The sequence below is a fragment of the Macaca thibetana genome, chromosome 11 (genome assembly GCF_024542745.1).
Source record: "Macaca thibetana thibetana isolate TM-01 chromosome 11, ASM2454274v1, whole genome shotgun sequence".
NCBI classification, from domain to species: domain Eukaryota; kingdom Metazoa; phylum Chordata; class Mammalia; order Primates; family Cercopithecidae; genus Macaca; species Macaca thibetana.
In genome coordinates, this window is record NC_065588.1 from 79,143,747 (window position 1) to 79,162,817 (window position 19,071).

At 34.5% G+C, this 19,071-nt stretch overlaps 1 protein-coding gene across 2 annotated transcripts in view; it reads left to right on the forward strand.

Annotated features, from left to right (window-relative positions):
• The window catches only part of TMTC2 (transmembrane O-mannosyltransferase targeting cadherins 2), a 459,067-nt gene that overhangs the window by 267,629 nt on the left and 172,367 nt on the right, over window positions 1-19,071 (forward strand). For both annotated transcript variants that reach the window (XM_050748326.1, XM_050748327.1), the window contains exons 5-7: window positions 11,892-11,977; window positions 12,428-12,612; window positions 13,790-13,868. In XM_050748326.1, the coding sequence (XP_050604283.1) occupies window positions 11,892-11,977; window positions 12,428-12,612; window positions 13,790-13,868 (350 nt within the window). The remainder of the gene's footprint in view (window positions 1-11,891; window positions 11,978-12,427; window positions 12,613-13,789; window positions 13,869-19,071) is intronic.

Sequence of the window (19,071 nt, forward strand, 5' to 3'; positions counted from 1 at the left end):
TTGCCAGTGTAATCACTTGAGAATTTTGCCTTATATCTATTTTATCAAACAAGATTTGGGAGCATTTGTGTTTTATGAGTGTACCGTGCTATTAAATTATCAGTTCTGTTGAATGATAGAGATTAAAGATTTATTTTTCCAAGTGTCATATTATAAACGTTGCCTAAAACTAAGCGTAATTCTTGAAAAAAGTGAGTAAATGCATCTGTAATCACATTTAACCGCTAAATTATGTAAAATCTCATTACTAAAGCCATTAGCTAAATAAGCAAATTTGATTAGGAAATTTGGATTAATGCAAAGTTCAAATATGACTGCAACCAATGTTGTTTCATTTCAGTTTGCAAATTTCAAATGCATAAATAACCTTAGGAAAAAATGTGAATATCTAAAGTTTATGTATTATCTCTGAGGAAAAAAAATAAATAAATAAACCTTAGTTTCAAAGTCCTTACGTGTGTTAAAGGATAATCAAATGAAAATTCAGAAACATCTTTTAGTTTAAAATGAACATATTTTTTAAATAACTGGACATTAAAAATATTTTGTGAATCATTGCCTATAAACATTGTTGTCTGACTTATTTTGATTAAGTTTTTTTTTTTTTTTTTTTTTGTCCAGGCAATAGCAAAACTATTACTGAAACTCATTCTTGTTAATATAGTCCTAATTTTCAGTCATCTTAGTTTTTTAGTTTCCCAAATGCTTCCTACATCGATTATGTCATTTTATTTTCATGAAGCCTGTTATTATTGCTATTGTTAGGTCAACAATAGCAATTCTGTAAGTCTTGAGTTTTCCTCTGTAAGTCTTGAGTTTTCATACACATGGCTTGATCTGTCTGGAATGCTCTTGTCTGCGTTCCTGACTTGGTCCTTTTTTTTTTCTCGTCTTCTCTAGGAACTTCACCTCACCTGTTCTCTTGGGTAGGTGTTCCTTTCATGGGTTCCCAAAACACCTTACATTTTATCACGACCCTCTTTACACAGTATTGTGATTGTTTGCTTGTCTGTCTTCACCGTGAGACAATTCACTGAAAAATTATGTATTCATTATTTGGTAAGCTTGTTGTCACTGTTTAATGTATTGTAAGAGTGCTGCACATTACACTTTAATGAAATCAAAGCAAGAAAGAAACTGTTTATCCTTCAGTATTTCCCTGGTTTTGAAGGTGTGTGATTCCATGTTAAGCAGGATCCTGTTTCCCTTGCGTATTGCAGGGACATCAGCTTTGTTACTGAAATATGTACTCTTGAAAAGCATACTTTCATCTCCTACTGTGCTTTATTCATACCCACACTTGAATCTCTCAGATTTCAACCATTTTTTAGACCTTTGTTAGAACAAGAGGCAAAAGGCCACTTTACTTAAGGATTTAGATGTTTTGACAGTTCTATCTAGAAGGCAGTCTTACTACAAAGAGGCACTGACAATTTGGTCAGATGTATTGTCAGAAGTAGGAAAGGGCATGCTTTTCTTTTTAATTTTTAGAAAATTTCATTTTTCTTTTACCTTTTTTGTGAAAATAGTAGAAATGGTAGGTTAGACTTTTTAATGAAAAATAATTTAATCCTTTTAATTTGCTTTCGTGTAGTCTATCTTCTTGTATAGTTGGTGTGTGCAATTAGAAGAGACACTGGACTTTATTTTCTGAAGCAATGTATTGTAGTTAGTTGATATGAAATTCTAATTATGGTTTTTCAACTTTAGTACTGTTGATGTTTTGGACTGGGTTATTCTTTGCTGTGGAAGACTGTTCTGTGCCTTGTAAGATGTTTAAAAGCATTCCTGGACTCTACCCACTAAATGCCAGTTACATTCCCCAAGTTGTGACAAGCATAAATGTCTCCAGACATTGCCAAATATCCCCTGGGGCGGGGGGGTGGGGAAAGTCACTCCTGATTGAGAATCACTGTGCTAAATAAATGTTACTCTTCTTTCTCTGTCAATGTTTAGGATCACCTAGGGACCCATATGCCTATTTACATTTAATGTTTGCGTTCAACTCTGCCCAATCCACTGTTATTGTGGATTTGACTGTTCTTCATTAATCAAGTGTCCAGATTATTGTGATTTCATAAAGTAGTATCTTAGACAAAGACAGGGTTGTTAGGGGAGATGGGAGAAAAGATGGGCGAAATGTTCCTAGGGAAAAGAAATACTACACATGCAGTATTATTAGAACATGTGCTCATGATCAGACAAAAAAAAAGGTTAAAAGGATTTAAAAGAGAACATTTTGTTATTTTGTTTTAAGTAACATGATTTTCTAGAATTTAGGTCTTAGAAATAGCAGTAGTTCATATGTCCAGGTGCATTTTCTTTCTTTGACAAAAACAAATACTGATTCTTTCTCTTTCCCCAATTATTTTCTTCATCACTGGCTGCTTAATTTCACTGTCTGTTGTTCTAAAAGATAGATCATTAGAGGAAAAATCTGAGAAGGAAAATATTCTTTTAAAAATGCTGTAATATATCCATCTACACATAGATATACAAAATTGACCCTACTACTTTTAATTTAAGAGACTGGAAATATTTTTTTTCAACTTGTCCCCCAAAAGGCACTTTAAATTCACACTAATATATAGCATGGCCTGATTTTCTTAATTTCCAGGCGTCTCTGTATGATATGGACTTACTGCCATATTAAAATATGTTCTTCCACTATGTCAACCTTATGTGATATCCTTGAGTTCTAAACATGGAAACAAAAGAATGATACCTGCTACCACAAAAACACACTTAAGTATATAGCCCATAGACCCTATAAAACAACCACACAATAGAAACTACAAAGCAAAAAACTAATAACTTCATGATAGGATCAAAACCTCACATATTAATATTAATCATGAATGTAAAATGTCTAAACGCTCCACTTAAGAGGCACAGAGTAGCAAGTGGAATAAAAAAAAATATGTCTGCTGACTTCAAGAGACACATCTCACACATAATATGACACCCACAGGCTGATAGTAAAGGGTTGGAGAAAGATGTAGTATGCAAACAGAAAACAACCAAGAGCAAGAGTCACTATTCTTCTATCAGATAAAACAGATTTACTTTGTTTATTTGAGACGGAGTCTATGTCACCCAGGCTAGAGTGCAATGGTGTGGTCTCAGCTGACTGCAACCTCCATCTCCCAGGTTCAAGTGATTCTCCTGCCCTCAGCCTCCCTCCCAAGTAGCTAGGATTATAGGCTCCCACCACCATGCCTGGCTAATTTTTGTATTTTTAGTAGAGATGGAGTTTCACCATGTTGGCCAGACTGGTCTTGAACACCTGACCTCAGGTGACCCACCCACCTTTGCCTCCCACAATGCTGGGATTACAGGCATGAGCCACTGCACCTGACCAGGTAAAACAGACTTTAAATGAGCATAAGTAAAAAAAAGTACAAAGAAGGGCATTCCATAATGATAAAGTATTCAATTCAACAGGAAGACTTAACTGTCCTAAATATGTATGCCTTCCACATTGGAACACCCACATTCATGAAACAAGTACTTTTAGGCCTATAAAAAGACATAGCCACACAATAATAGTGGGGGACTTCAGCACCCCACTGACAATGTTAAACAGATCATTGAGGCAGAAAACTAATAAATTCTGGACTTAGATTCGACACTGGACCAACTGAACTGATAGCTATCTATAGAATACCAATAAACCACCCAATATACGTTCTTCTCATCTGTACATGGAACATCGCCCAAGATCGACTACATGCTTAGTCATGTAATCAATGTGTAATCTCACTAAAGTAAAAAGAAAACTGAAATCATACCACCCACACTCTTGGACCACTCTTGGAATAAAAATAAAAATCATTACCAAGGAGTTCTCTCAAAACCACAGTATTACATGGAAATTAAGCAACTTGCTCCTGAATGACTTTTGGGTAAACAACGAAATTAAAACAAAAATCAAAATGTTTTTAAGTAAATGAAAACAGAGACACAACAATCTAAAGTCTCTGGGATACAGCAAAAGCAGTGTTAAGAGGAAAATTCATAGTCCCAAACGCTTCCCTCAAAAGTCTAGGAAGATTTTAAATTAACGATCTAACGTCACACCTAAACTAGAAAAACATGAGCAAGCTAACTGCAAAGGCAGAAGAAAAAAGGAAATAACAGAAGTCAAAACAGACCTGAATGAATTTGAGACCCCAAAATCGAAACAAAATCAGTGAACCCCAAAGTTAGTTTTTTTAAAGGACAAAGAAGATCTATAGACCACTAGAGAGATGAACAAAGACAAAAAAGAGGGATGACATTAGGTTGGTGCAGAATACAAATAAGCACAATCAGAAATAACAAAGATGACATTACAACTGATCTCAAAGAAATGTAAGAGATCCTCAGAGAATATTATGAATGCTTCTATGTACGCAAACCAGAAAATCCAGAGGAAATGGATAAATTCCTGGTGTGTTTCACAAGATTGAACCTGGAAGAAATAAAAACCCCGAACAGACTAATGCTGACTTTAGAAATTGAATCAGTAATTAAAAAAAAAAAGAAAAACACAAAAAACAAAAACTTACCTACCAAATAGCACTGGACCAGATAGAGTCACAGCTAAATTCTATCAGATGTACAAAGAGCTGATACTAATTCTGCTAAAACTATCCAAAAAAAAAATCAAGGAGGAAGGACTCCTCCCTGACTCATTCTATGAAGCCAGCATCACCCTGATACCAAAACCTGGCAAAGACACAAGGAAGAAAACCAGGCTGGGCACAACGGCTCATGCCTGCAATCCTGATATATTGGCAAACCGAGGTGAGAGGATCGCTTGCCCTCAGTTGTTCAAGACAAGCCTGAACAACACAGCAAGATCTCATCTCTACTAAAAATCAAAAAGTTTACCTAGGTGTGGTAGCACACACCTGTAGCCCCAGCTACTGAGGCAGAAGGATCACTTGAGTATGGAAAATGAAGGCTTCTGTGAGCTATGATCACAACACTGTACTCCATCCTAGGTGACAAAGCAAGAGTCTGTCTCAAAAAAAAAAAAAAAAAAAAAAAAAAAGAAAAGAAAAACTAAAGCAAACTACTGACCAATATCCCTAATGAACATAGACACAAAGATCCTCAGTAAAATACTAGTAAACTGAATTTGTGCAGCACATTAAAAAGGTAACTTGCCACAATCAAGTAGGCTTCATTCCTGGGATGCAAGGTTGGTCAACATGTGCAAATCAAAAAATGTGATTCACCACATAAGTAAAATTAAAAACAAAATTTATATGATTATCTCAGTATATGCAGAGAAAACTTTTAATAAAATTTATCAGCCCTTTATAATAAAACCCTCAAGAAACTAGACATTGAGGGAACAAACCTCAACATATTAAGAGCCATCTTTGACACATCCACAGCCAACATCATACTAAATGGACAAAAACTGGAAGCATTTTCTTTGAGAATTGGAATAAGAAAAGATGCTGATTGTCACCATTCCTATTCAACATAGTACTGGAACTCCTGTTAGGCAAGAGAAAGAAATAAAAGGCCTCCAAGTAGGAAGAGAAGTCGAACTCACTCTTTACTGATGATATTGGTCTATACTCAGAAAACCCTAAAGACTCTGCCAAAAGGCTCCTGGAACAGATAAATGACTACAATAAAGTTTCATGATATAAAAATTGATGTAAAACAGTCAGTAGCATTTCTATACATGAATAATATTCAAGCTGAGAACAAAATAAAGAATGCAGTCCCATTTACAATAGCCATACACACACACACACACACACACAAAAAATAGGAATATTTCTAACCAAAGAGGTGAAAGATCTCTACAAGTAAAACTATAAAACACTGCTGAAGGAAATCACAGATGACACAAACTACGGAAAAACATTCCATGCTCACGATTTGGAAGAATCAATATTATTAAAATGGCCATACTGCCCAAAGCAATTTACAGATTCAATGTTATTTCTATCAAACTACCAATGTCAGTTTTTACAGAATTAGAAAAACACTATTTTAATATATGGAACCAAAAAAGTGCCTGAATAGCCCAAGTAATTCTAAGCATAAAGAACAAACCCGGAGGCATTGCATTATTCAACCTAAAACTCTACTACAAGGCTGCCACAACCAAAACAGCATGGTACTGACACAAAATCAGACACACGGACCAGTGGAACAGAATCTGGAATCCAGAAAGTCTCACATCTATAGCCATCTGATCTTCGACAAATTTCACCAAAATAAGCAGTGAGAAAAGGACTTGCTGTTCAATAAATAATGCTGAGATAGCTGGCTAGCCATATGCATGAAATCAAACTGGATCCCTCCTTTTCACCATATGTAAAAATTAACTCAAGATGGATTAAATATTTAAATGTAAGTCCTCAAACTATAAGAATCCTAGAAGGAAACCTAAGAGACACCATTCTGGACATAAGCCTTGGGAAAGAATTTCTTTTTTTTTTTTTTTTTTTTTTTTTTTTTTTTTTTGAGATGGAGTCTCACGCTGTTGCCCAGGCTGGAGTGCAGTGGCGCGATCTCGGCTCACTGCAAGCTCCGCCTCCCGGGTTCCCGCCATTCTCCTGCCTCAGCCTCCTGAGTAGCTGGGACTACAGGCGCCCGCCACCGCGCCCGGCTAATTTTTTGTATTTTTTTTTTTAGTAGAGACGGGGTTTCACTGTGGTCTCGATCTCCTGACCTTGTGATCCGCCCGCCTCGGCCTCCCAAAGTGCTGGGATTACAGGCTTGAGCCACCGCGCCCGGCCGGGAAAGAATTTCTAACCAAGTCCTCAGAAGACATTGCAACAAAAACAAAAATTAACAAACAGCACCTAATTACGGTAAAGAACTTCAGCATAGCAAAAGAAACTATCAACAGAGTAAACAGTCTACAAAATGGGAGAAGATATTTGCACATTATGCATCCAACAGAGGTCTAATATCCAGAATCTATGAGGAATGTAAATAATTGAACAAGCAAAATACAATGCCATTAAAAACAAAACAAAGAAAAAGAGAAAGATATGAGCAGGCACTTCAAAAGAAGACATGAAAGCAGCCAATAAACAGGAGAAAAAATGCTCAACATCACTTATCATCAGAGAAATGCAAATCAAAAACCACAGTGAGGTGCCATCTCACACCAGTCAGAATGGCTATTATTTAAAAAGTCAAAGAAACAATAGATGATGGTGAGACAATGAATACTTATAAAAACAGTGTGGAGATTTCTTGAAGAACTTAAAACAGAACTACCATTTGACCCAGCAGTCCTATTACTCGCTATATACCCAAAGGAAAATAAATCATTCTATCAAAAAGACACCTACACTCACATGTTCATTACAGCACTAGTCAAAATAACAAAGCTGTGGAATCAATCTGGGTTCTGTTAATGATGGACTGGGTAAAGAAAAGGGGGTAAATCACCAGGAAATACTACACAGCCATGAAAAGTATATAATTATGTATTTTGCCATAAGATGCATGCAGCTAGAGGTCATTATCCTAAGGAGATTAATGCAGGAACATAAAACCAAATACTGCATGTTCTCATTTGGAAGTGGCAGCTAAATATTGGATATTCTTGGCCATAAAATGGCAATAAAATACACTGGGGATTACTAGAGCAGAGAGGGAGGGGAGCAATGGTTGAAAAATTAACTAATTGGTACTATGCTTGGTACCTGGGTGATAGGATCAGTTGTACCCAAAACCACAGCATCACTCAATATATACATGTAACAGACCTGTGCATGAACCCCTTGAATCTAAATTAAAATTTTAACGAATATGTGGGTATCAGTTTTTTTTAATTAAAAAAAATGTTTAATATGTTCCTGTTTTTCATATACATAGAAACCAGAAGATTTGGACATGATCTGCATGTAAACAAGCTATGACATTTTTAAACAGTCATGACAAGTCATAAAAAGCCTTTAGTATGAATGATTTATTAAATTACAGGTCCTCATTTATATCCAGACTATTAGGCTTGAATTTTGGCACTTTGTTACCTGTTATTTGACCTTAGGTATGCTATGTAACTTTTTCTTGCCCAAGGTTCATTATGTACAAAATGAAGAAAGTAATAATATCCTACCTCTTAAGATTATTGTTGAATAATAAATTAATGTATGTAAAATGCTCCATACATTCTAAGTACTGAATAAGTTTCTCTGCCACTATCATTGTTATTATTGTAACTGTTGTAACATGAAGGATTTCTGTCTATCATGTTATCAGTAAAATAAAAAAGGGTTTTATCAATCTGGAAAACAACACTAACAGAACCCTAGTCATAACAGTGCTAGAATTGGTCCAAATTTATCCAGAATTTCCAACATGGCACTTGACTCCTTTTCATTGTATCAACACAAATTAACATTATATAAAATTTGGAAGGTTTTACAGCAAAAAGAAATGTAACTGAGCACACATGTACCTGGAATTGAACTATTTCATCTCTTTTCTCTTTTTCTTCTAGAAAGAGCATTAGATTTAGTATCAGAAACTGTTTTAATTCTGGCTTTGCCTCTTATTAATCATAGTAACTAGAGGGAGTTGGTTAATTCTCTGAGCCTCTCTTTCTCCCTTTGTAATGTGGAGCTGATAACTCTTTTTACTATGGTGTGCTTTCAGCATCTGCCAGTATTATTTGGACTCCAGACCTTTCCTTGTCCATTCCTGGACTGGGCAGTGGTGATCCTCTGCCCTGTAGTACAGTAATTTTCTACACCCTTTGTTTTCTTATTTATCTCCCTCAGTAGATTTTGCATCCATAGGCGAGTGCAACTCTGTTTTGTTCACATTTGCAACATCCTTTCTTGGACATAGTTAATGCTCAATTAAATCCTTAGCCCATAAGAAATCAGTCACAATAGTCATCTATCTTAGACTTACTCCATTGCTAACTTTATTCAGATTATATAGAGGATGATGATATTCTAATTCAAAGACTCACAGTACATATATTCCTGGAAATGATTTGCTGAATTCCTCTGAGTGACTAGGATCCGCCCCCTCCCCACAAGAATAAGGCAGGCAGAACACGTTTGTCCCAGTGTGATTATTATACTATTTATCTTTTTTTTCGTCTTTGTATATTTTATGAATTGGAAAATGACAGGAAGATAGTCTGTCAACATTGGGAATCCCATGAGGCTACGTACCTCAGTTTTCAAGGTTTATGAGCTTTAGGTACATTGTCAGAGATATGTGCTCATTCCCTTCATGTTCATTCCATCTAGCCTAATAGCATATTTGCCCTTTAGGATTGTAATTATGTGGAGACTAATTAGTGGGCTATTGCTGTTATTCAGGTGACAGATAAGATAAAAAGGGCTCTGACAGAGCTATAAAGATAAACCTTGAGGGGCAGAGTAAAGAGCCTTAGAAAATAAGAATAGGTGGGCTTAGGAGACAAAACATGGAATTGTGAGGATAAGTGAAGACTTAAGAGTGACAATCAGGTTTCTCATTTTAGCAACTGGAGTTTGTGTTAATTACAAAGATTTTTACCCGATTTTATTTGTTTCATTTATTTATTTTTCGGTGGGAGATACTGATTTCATTGTTTGGAGGTATTGATTTTGAAGTTTCAGTGAGCCTCCATCTTGTTGTGGCTCAGCTTTTGAAAGCAGATCTTGATGTCAGGAGGGAGATCATTATTTCTAAATTGTGGGCAGTCAGCATATACATGAGCCACATTTATGCATGATGTCATGCAGAGACTCTATTTATCCATGTAGACTGTATTTATTCCTAGAGACAAGTACAAAATCCTGTAAAACACCAACTGCTTTTAAAGGAGTTCATGAATAAAGAGACATTTTCTTTTTCATTCTGTGTAGGAAGTTCTCAAGAAGACTGGTCTCTCAGGAGCCCAGGAATACAGAATTTCAGGAAGGAAGATGAATTCAGTGGTCTGAGGTGTAGTAGTTGAGTGGAGTTTGACATAAGTGCACTATTTTGGGGGTCTGATAATTGGTAGAAATTTAATAGGACATTTCAGGGGAATTCTGGGAAGGGAATCTAAACAGGATTTAGGGGTAAATGGGATTGGGAAATTGGTCATACACACCACAGACCATTGTTAAAGAAAATCTGGCTTTGAAAGGAAGAACGGTCATAAGCAGTAGTTAGAGGTGGATACAAGAAAGAATAAAGGTTATACGGGTATTTTCTTCTCCTATGTCTAAGAGGTAAATGAACATTTTTGTAATCTTAAGAAAACTATATGGTAAAAGCAGCTGAAGATATTGGGACAAAGAGGGGTTGATTGAAGGATTTTAATTTCTAAAAAAGCTAGAAAAAATAGAATTAAATATCTAGATGGTATTTCTCCCCTCGTGCCCTTAGCCTTCTATCAAAGGAGATGCACCTCTTTATCTGAATTTTTTTTTCTTTATCTGAATTTTAAAGCAAAGCCATGAAGACATTTAAGGTTGTAGATAAGTTTCAGAAGTTAGCTAATATGTATGAGTTTAATTCATGGGAAAGCATTATGTCAGTAAAATTATTGTCATAAAGAATATTCCTTTTTAAAAATGTGTTCATCCTCTTTATCAATTTTGCCCATGTTTGAATAAAACTGACCATTTCCACAAATACTTGACTACTGCAGGAAGCTTTATTCTCTCTTGTTCCTAGCAGCAGACAAGTACACTTGACAGCATAGCATATTAATTTCATGATCAAATTAACTGTTGTTCAAATTTTTTAATAGAAATATATATATGTGAAAGTGATCTTAATGTGTTTGGGAGTTCTTTATTCAGATGACTTTTTAGCAACTATGAGAAATAATGAAGTTGTTAATATGTGCTTTTGACACATGTGAGCATTCTTTAATTTTAAATATTTTCCCAAGATGCTCATTAAATAATGTATTTTAAAATGCTTAACAGAATAAGTTTTCATTAGCAGCCTTCTCTTTTCTCTGACCTCCATTTTACCAGCCTTTCAAAGACCTCAGCAGCTGCCAAGTTGAATCTGCAATTTGAGATGATAACAGCAGTATTCAGGCTCAATAGATGTGCGGAATGTCTGTAAGATACTTACTGATTACAAGAGAATGGGGATAGGCCAAAAAGCCCTCTGTGCGAGCTTTTTGAACTTAGTTCAATTCTCCAACACCTTGTTTTGATAGACATGCCTGTAATTGATTTCATTCGGTCATGAGGGTGGGTTCTGGCTTGGCTGAGATGTTACATGCAGTTACTACCTTAGCGCCTTCTAAGAAAGCCTATGGATTCTTGGGGTCTGCAGAGAAAGATGTTTTTCAGAACAGTGAACTGAAATTTGCACAATGTTCTGAAATCCAATCTTATTAAACTAAATCCAAATATCAAGAAAAGGATGATGTGGGTAGCTTTCAGTCTTTTTTGTTGTTCTTTTTTGGCATCTGATTAAAGTCTCTCTTTTTACTATTGAGCCAGACTACCTTTTTCCTCTCAGGCAGCCAAGCACCAATATTTCCCAAGTAACACAGCTAGTGAGAGAGGCATCTCATGTTTCCATATATACATATCTCACTGCCTTAGACAAGTTTCCTTTCTGAAGTGATGGGAAAATGTGCATGCTCCAAGAAGAAATCCAGGTGGTTAGTAATTCTAGTGGGAGAGAAAAGACGGCTAGAAAAGGGGAAAGTTCAATGGTGGTTAAAGGCTTTTAGAAAATACCTCCTAATACTTTCTAATGCAGCACAAATGCAACTGATACCTACCCAGTATTTTCCCTCCTGAGGAATCATTTCCTTATATTTAGAATTTATTTTTATACTACCAGGTTAGCATTTTTACTGCGTTGTTAACCGTTTTTATTTTTGGAATATAAAATAAAAATTTGTGGTTTTATATATAATAATACAGTCCTTTCTCTAAATTTCTGTTTTCCTCATGCAGAGGGCTACTTCTCCAGGAGAACAGCAGGTTTTCAGAAGCACTACATTATTATAAATTGGCCATTGGGAGCAGGCCTACCCTGGCTTGTAAGTAATATTCAAGTTTTTATTTTTTTATACCTCTTTCTATATTTGAAAATTAACTCTACAGCCTCACTGAGAAAACACTTGGTGCTTTTATTTCTGAATACTTGCTAATCAAATTATGAACCTCTAACAGTTATATCTTTCAATTGCATCATACTTTGATGTCCATTGATCATTTAAAAAATTATGATAGCTATAACTTTTACTCAACTAGATTTTAAGCTTAAAATATTTGGAAGTGCTTGCTGGCAGGGACTATTTCATATGTTTTGCAGTGATATTTGCAGCTTCTACTACCATTGTTGATCCCATGAGTATTTGTGTCTTAAGTACTTTTTTCTTTTTTAATGAGCACTAAACCATAGAAACCAAATTGAAACAAAGAAAACTTTATTTTATTCACAGTGTATATCATCTTCTCACATTTTCGTTTCCACTTTTCCCCCTCAGCTGCATATTTAAATACTGGTATTATTCTAATGAACCAAGGAAGGACGGAAGAGGCCCGACGGACATTCTTAAAGTGTTCTGAGATCCCAGATGAAAACCTAAAGGACCCTCATGCACACAAGAGCTCTGTTACCAGTTGTTTGTACAACCTGGGAAAGCTGTATCATGAGCAGGGACACTATGAGGTCTGGCCAATGCCTCTCTATCCTTTTCTCTCCCCCTTGTTCGGATCTAGTCTCAGTGGTTTCTAACCTACAGCCTCCTTTCAGAGCCTGTGTCCTTTCAACAACTAATATGTATACACATTAAACTATTGTCCTTTGAAAAACTAATACCTGATGACATTAGAAGGGTTTTTTGATCAAATTTGTTTAGAAAAAGCTTCTGCTAAATAAAAATTTAATAGATTTCTTTCCTGTGAGTTTCTCAGAGCAATTATGTCAATGGTATGTCAATATGTATTGAGACTGTTCAAGATTGGGGAAATAACATGAAATGTTTCTCGAGCTTCTTTGCTCACCATTTCTTTGGTTTGATGATCCAAGACACAGTTTCTAGGATTGTTACCCTATAGCCAGTGTTTGAGATTTTAAAAAATACTTTCTTTGTACTTTGCATGTTAAGGAAGTGATTTGATATAAGTGCCACCCATTTCTCTTAATTCTTTAAAAAACTGCTATGAAATAAAATTTAATTTTATTATTTCTTAACTGAGAGAAAAGAATCAGTGGTGTAACAGGATGTTGCACAGTAGGTTAGGAGGTGACCCAGACTGTTCCTCCTTTCCTGGAAGCCTGCTTGCATGAGTTCCTTATTGCCCCTCTCTCTCCTTCAAACTGCTTTCCCCTGCCCTCCCACTCATGTACTCTTACGCAATGTATTAAAACTGTAATATAAGGATGAAGATACAACTTTTAAAATAATTGCATTTAGTAATTTCACTGGGTCTTAAGAGCTGGAAGATTTGTTAGCTGACATTATATTTAGATCCTACCAGGTTTCCTGACTTAAAGTAATTATGCGCTTTAGATGACTAATGGATAACTTTCAAATATATATATTTTTTAGTTTTTTAGTTGAGTAATCTGTATGAACTTGAAAATTTGTATTAAAAGACTATTGCTAACATTCAACGCCTCGTTAAGCTATGGCATTCTTCACTGACTGGGCTGAGTATTTTCAGTGGTGGAATTGAGATAGTATGCCACAAAAGGACAGCTCAATTATTTTCCTCTAGTGAACCATTTAGAAATAGCAGTGGATGGTTTTAACTTTGGAAGAACGTTATTATCTTATTTTCAGTGATGATCCCTGCACTTTAGTGATGATTTATCTCTTTTTTTTTTTTGTTTTATAAATTAGGAAGCCCTTAGTGTATACAAGGAAGCAATTCAGAAAATGCCAAGGCAGTTTGCCCCACAGAGCTTGTACAACATGATGGGTAAGTAAAACATTAAGATTTTTTAATTGATATTTCAGGGACCCGTGGAGGAACAGGAACCCATGTTCGTGTTTAATGGAATTCTAATAAATCGTATTAATCCTCACAAAGAAACATTCACAATCTGGCATCATACTCAAATTCTGACAGAGCATATTTATTCTGACATGATAAATAAATGCATTAGCACAGCGATTCCCAACACCTTGGTCATATCCCAGAATTATTGCAAAGGACTCTCAAAACCATCTGGGTATTGAATATTAGCTAGACTCTAGAGACTGTAGAAATAATCTATATATGTATAATTTTTCAATAATAGAGATGAATAAAATATACATTAATATTAGTAGGTTCATCAAATTCATGATAATTTTTATCACAGTATTTTCTTAATCAGAAGAGTCTCTAAACATGCTATGACATAGAGATAAATGAACTTTGATGCTTGTAAAAGATAAGATAAATTAGCCAACTTGTGTGGTTTTCATTGATGAACAGTTGGATTTCAGTAGACCTTTTCAGCGTAATATTTTAGAAAAAAAACAAGATTAGGTAGACAATAGATGTGCTACAACAATTATTCTATGTTTTGTGTTGAATAATTAGCCTAATTTCTATTAATCAGAAAGTATATAAATCTAAGCCATGAATTTTTCTGGGTATAAGAGGTCAAGAACAAGAAATTATAATAAAATAGCTTTCATCTGTGATTGATCCCTGTCTGCCTTGTAGTAAATTGTTGCTACAGTTGTTTGATGATGGTTATGACTGCAAACCACATATTCAGCATATGACACTTGGAAAAAAAATCCCTAAAGTAAGGTGGCCTAATGATTAATTAATATTGCTGCTTGGAAATAATAAAGAGAAGAGAAATGTTTTGTCCTCAAATCAAATATTTCTTTTTTTCCAAAGCACAAATTGCAAAGTCAGATTTTCCCTTTTCATTAAACCTGCTTAAGTTGTTTAATATTTCTAGTCCTCTCTCATGCATATAAAATAAGTGAGATTAGACTATATAATCTCTAGGATTACTGTACACTTCTACATTCTATATTTGAGGAATTTAATAGTAGCTTTATGTCTTGAGCACAGAAAAAAATCCCAAACCTCTCCCAAACTACAAAATATACACCTGACAAGAACACTCATGTTCTCTTTTTTCCAAAGAACAGAACATTTAGAAATAGTTTAAAGATAGGCTGGAGCACTGGACAGTAAACAGAAAAACAAAATTATTTGGAAAAGGTTAAAATATTTTTTCCATGTCTCTGGGAATCTCACCCCCAATTTGCCTGGGGAGTGATTGAATATCATATTAAATAGCACACTAGAGTGTTTTTTAATTGTCATTTTTTTTCTCTTTGGCATAATTACTAAAAGGTTAAAATTTAGCTTCATTAAATACATTCTTGCCATTAATTTTTTATAAATTGAAATAGTGCCTTTTACTATCCAGCATTTCACTGTCAATCTATCTATATGAATGAAATATATGTGTCCATAAAGCACGTGCTTAGGATGTGTAGATTTATGAGTTGAATTAACTTTTTTATTTTAATGGTGGATGTTTTTGTGTCAAAATAAATACTGAGAGAATTGCTTTCTATAGCTTTGGTTTTAGTTTATTATTTTATTCTTAATTCTAGTGCTTCCAAGGCCTTATTCCCAATTTTTCTCAGTTATCAAATAAGACATCTTTCTTCAAATTAGGATAGGTCTCTAAGATTCTTGGCAACAGACTACATGTAGTATTTTTGTTGTTATTGTTGTTAATGGAAAGCGGTGATGTTCACTAGAGTTAGCTGTTTCAGAAATTCATTCAATTATTTTATGTGAATAAATTTGAAAATTCAGCCAGTACCTTGGGATCTGTCTCTCATATGGTTACACAGATGCTCAGCTCACACAGGCAGCAAAAGATAAGTGTGTCCCTGGGGGTTATTGCTTAATCTTTTGTCTCATTTTCCATTAGAGAAGGAGATGGTTGCTTCGTCCAGACTCTGAAAAGCACCCTAACAATTTTTAAAGGGAGGGTCTTAATATTTAACATTCCAGATTTTTTCTATGATTATGATGGCTGCCTTCTATTTAATTTTATGTGAAGGTCTGTTAGCCAATCAGGTTTTATAGTTTCAGTTGTTCAGGAAACTATAATTTTCTCAGAAAGTGAATTCACCTCCTAATCAAAATGGGTTAAATCCCCCAAGTGTTGGCTTTAGCTCCTAATACATTTTGATTAGCCTCCATTTGACAAGAAAAAAAATGACCCAGGAGATAAGCTGCCCTATCAGTTCATCAGTTTCATTAGTCTGTCAGCATGTGCTGATTATCCTATCAAGTTTATCAACAGCCTTGAATGTGTTTTCTAATTCACATCTTTACATATTATTAGTGCCCTTTAGGGATCAGTGATGGATTATAATGTCTGGCTAGATTTACCCTGTAAGTGTTCATTTTTCTCATGTGTCATTTACCCCTTCACAACCACTACCTCCAAGCACTTGTGTATAGATATACAAGCATTTTATTTTTTCCCATGCTATTTTTTCTTTTGTTTAGAGGTTAGCAGAAGTAAAGGAGTGTGTGTGAAAAAATACAATTATATTTTTATGTGGTTATTAGTGTAATACTAAATTCACTGCAGTTGCTTTTGTTAAAAAACATTCTAGTCCTTTGATTTTAATCTCCCTTTGAACATTTTATGAAAAACATATTACATACCATGTGCCGCATGCCAGTTGACTTACCCTGAATGCCAAGTGAGTGTGTTTTTCCTGTTTATGTATTAATAGAAAATAACACGTTTGATTAATTCCCCAACTTAAATTTTCCATATTTTAAAACTATTCATTTATTTTATTATGGCAGCTTATAAGTAAATCTTTAAAAATGTTTAAAAGCCTATTCTCGTTTATCCTCTTCAATTTCATAGAACCAAGATGTTTGAGTAACAATAATTGAGAAGTGCCTTCCCATCCTGAATTAGGTGAATTACAAACATACATAAAAAACTAAACAGATAAATAGTATTTTATAAACAAAAGCTAAAATTTTACTTGGGTTCATATAATTAAGATATGGTAATACGTGAAATATTAAGAGAACAACTCACAAAATATGTGTTAAATTGCTCCTAGCCAGTTGTGTGACTTAATTCTGTGGACCTCATTTCCTCTTGAGAAAGCAGGTTAGATTAAATTGAGATTCACCATAAGGTAGTCCCTGAAGTCAGATACCCTTGGTTCAAATTATGGCTTTGACACTTTCTCCCTGAGCATCCTTGGGAAAATTACTTAAAAGAAGCCTCAGTTTCCCTTTTATAAGATTTTGGTAACAGTAGTAACGGTTTGAGGATTGATTAAAGTGATAAAATAAAAAAGGTAAAACAATTGGTCCAACTACCTAACCTAATAAGTGTTTTGTAACGGGACTTTCCATTGTAATTATCATCATTTCCTTAGGATTTTAAACTCCAAAAGTTGATGTATTCTTTGTCACTGGCTTTTTGCATTTAGCAATGTGAATATGAATACTTCATAAACAAGATTTTTGTCATCATTATGGCCTTGGTAGTCACCACAGTTCAATGGAGATTCTGTTTAGTTTTATCCTATCTGGAATTGCTGTATTTTCTCTCCAGGCTCATTTCCCTTTTTCTCTCAGTAACTACAGTCAAAATCCTTCTCTTACCATTAGCTATATTAACCAAAACTAAAAGAGTATATTTTGTTATTGCCAATTTACCTGGTTTCATTAATAGAGTGCTTCCTCCAAATTAAAATTGTCATATGTAGCTTAGAGTTTTTTTCTGTCATGATTTATTTTTCTTCTAGATCTAACCAAAATTATTCTGTGTTCTGTCACTCATAGGCATTTATTGGATCTCAGTTTCTCTTCTTCTGAAATTATAGATGTATTTTAGAATCATGGAATGTTAAAAATGGAAGACTCATGTCTTCAAAGCCCTTATAATATTTTATAAGATAAAAATTAACACCCCCCAAATTTTATAAAGTTCAGATTTACAGTTTGTATTAGAACCAGGAGTATAGTTTCTTGACTTAAATCCAGTGCTTTTTCTGCTTAGTCCTTCTGTGTTACCTAAACTATCACATTTTTTACTGTGTCAAAATAGTTTTCCTTTGCACTTAAAAATTCGCAAAAATTAAATATATTAAAACTTCTACAGTTTTACTATAAAAAAATAAAACAGCTGCAAAGTATATTGAATATACTGGATATTTAAAAATTTTTTTTAATGCAGGATAGTTTCTAAATACACTCAGTTTCTCTTTTCTTTCTCTATAATTGTTTATTTCTCCTGTTATCTCTACTTAAGCATTGCTTTTGAATAATCCTAAGGGATTATGGGAAACTAAATTAGGCTGCAGCGTCCAATTATTTTTATCTGTTTGAACTCTTTCAAACCCAGAGGTCGTTTTAAGCCTATTTACTATTTAAAATAAAATGACTTGGCTTTCTCAATGCCGAGTAATTGTTGGGTTTAATTATACAAGCAATTTACATCATTTCACCATGGTAATATATCTTGAGAACAAAAGGGCATAATGTATTATATGGAGTAAGAGAGAGCCTAGGGTGACTGTCTTGTCATTTTAGTCTATAATAACTGTTTAGAATAACCTCTGTATGCAAAAAAAAAAAAAAGTCACAAGTGCTGGGACAGTACAGAGGCAGCAGACATATGACATGTAAATAGTTAATCTAGTTCCTTCTCTCAAAGAACTTTCTGGGAGATTTCACAGTTGGTCCAGAGCTCTTTAGGGCCTCTCTGTAATAATTAAATGCCTATGAGTAAAATGGAATACTATTACTCTAACCTTGAAAATATTTTGTCTGTAGCTATATAGGCTATGCTATGTTGACTAGACCAAAGAAAACAAACAAGAGAAACTCAAGCTTTTTAATTTCTTATGTGATACTTAAGAAATACGTATTCATAATTTCCTGTTCTCTAAAAAGTGTGTTTATGATGAACAATATGTATTTATCTTAGGGAGAGATTCTTTTCTCCAGGAGAAATGTGTGATAATGGTCCATTGCTTTTTATTATCTTCTTTGCCTTCATTTTCATCGTACTGTACTGATTCTCTTATGATAATCTCTTGTTTTGTATATCCCTTTTAGTTTTCAGTCCCAGCTCAATATTGGAAAATGTATTTTCCTCCATCATCCT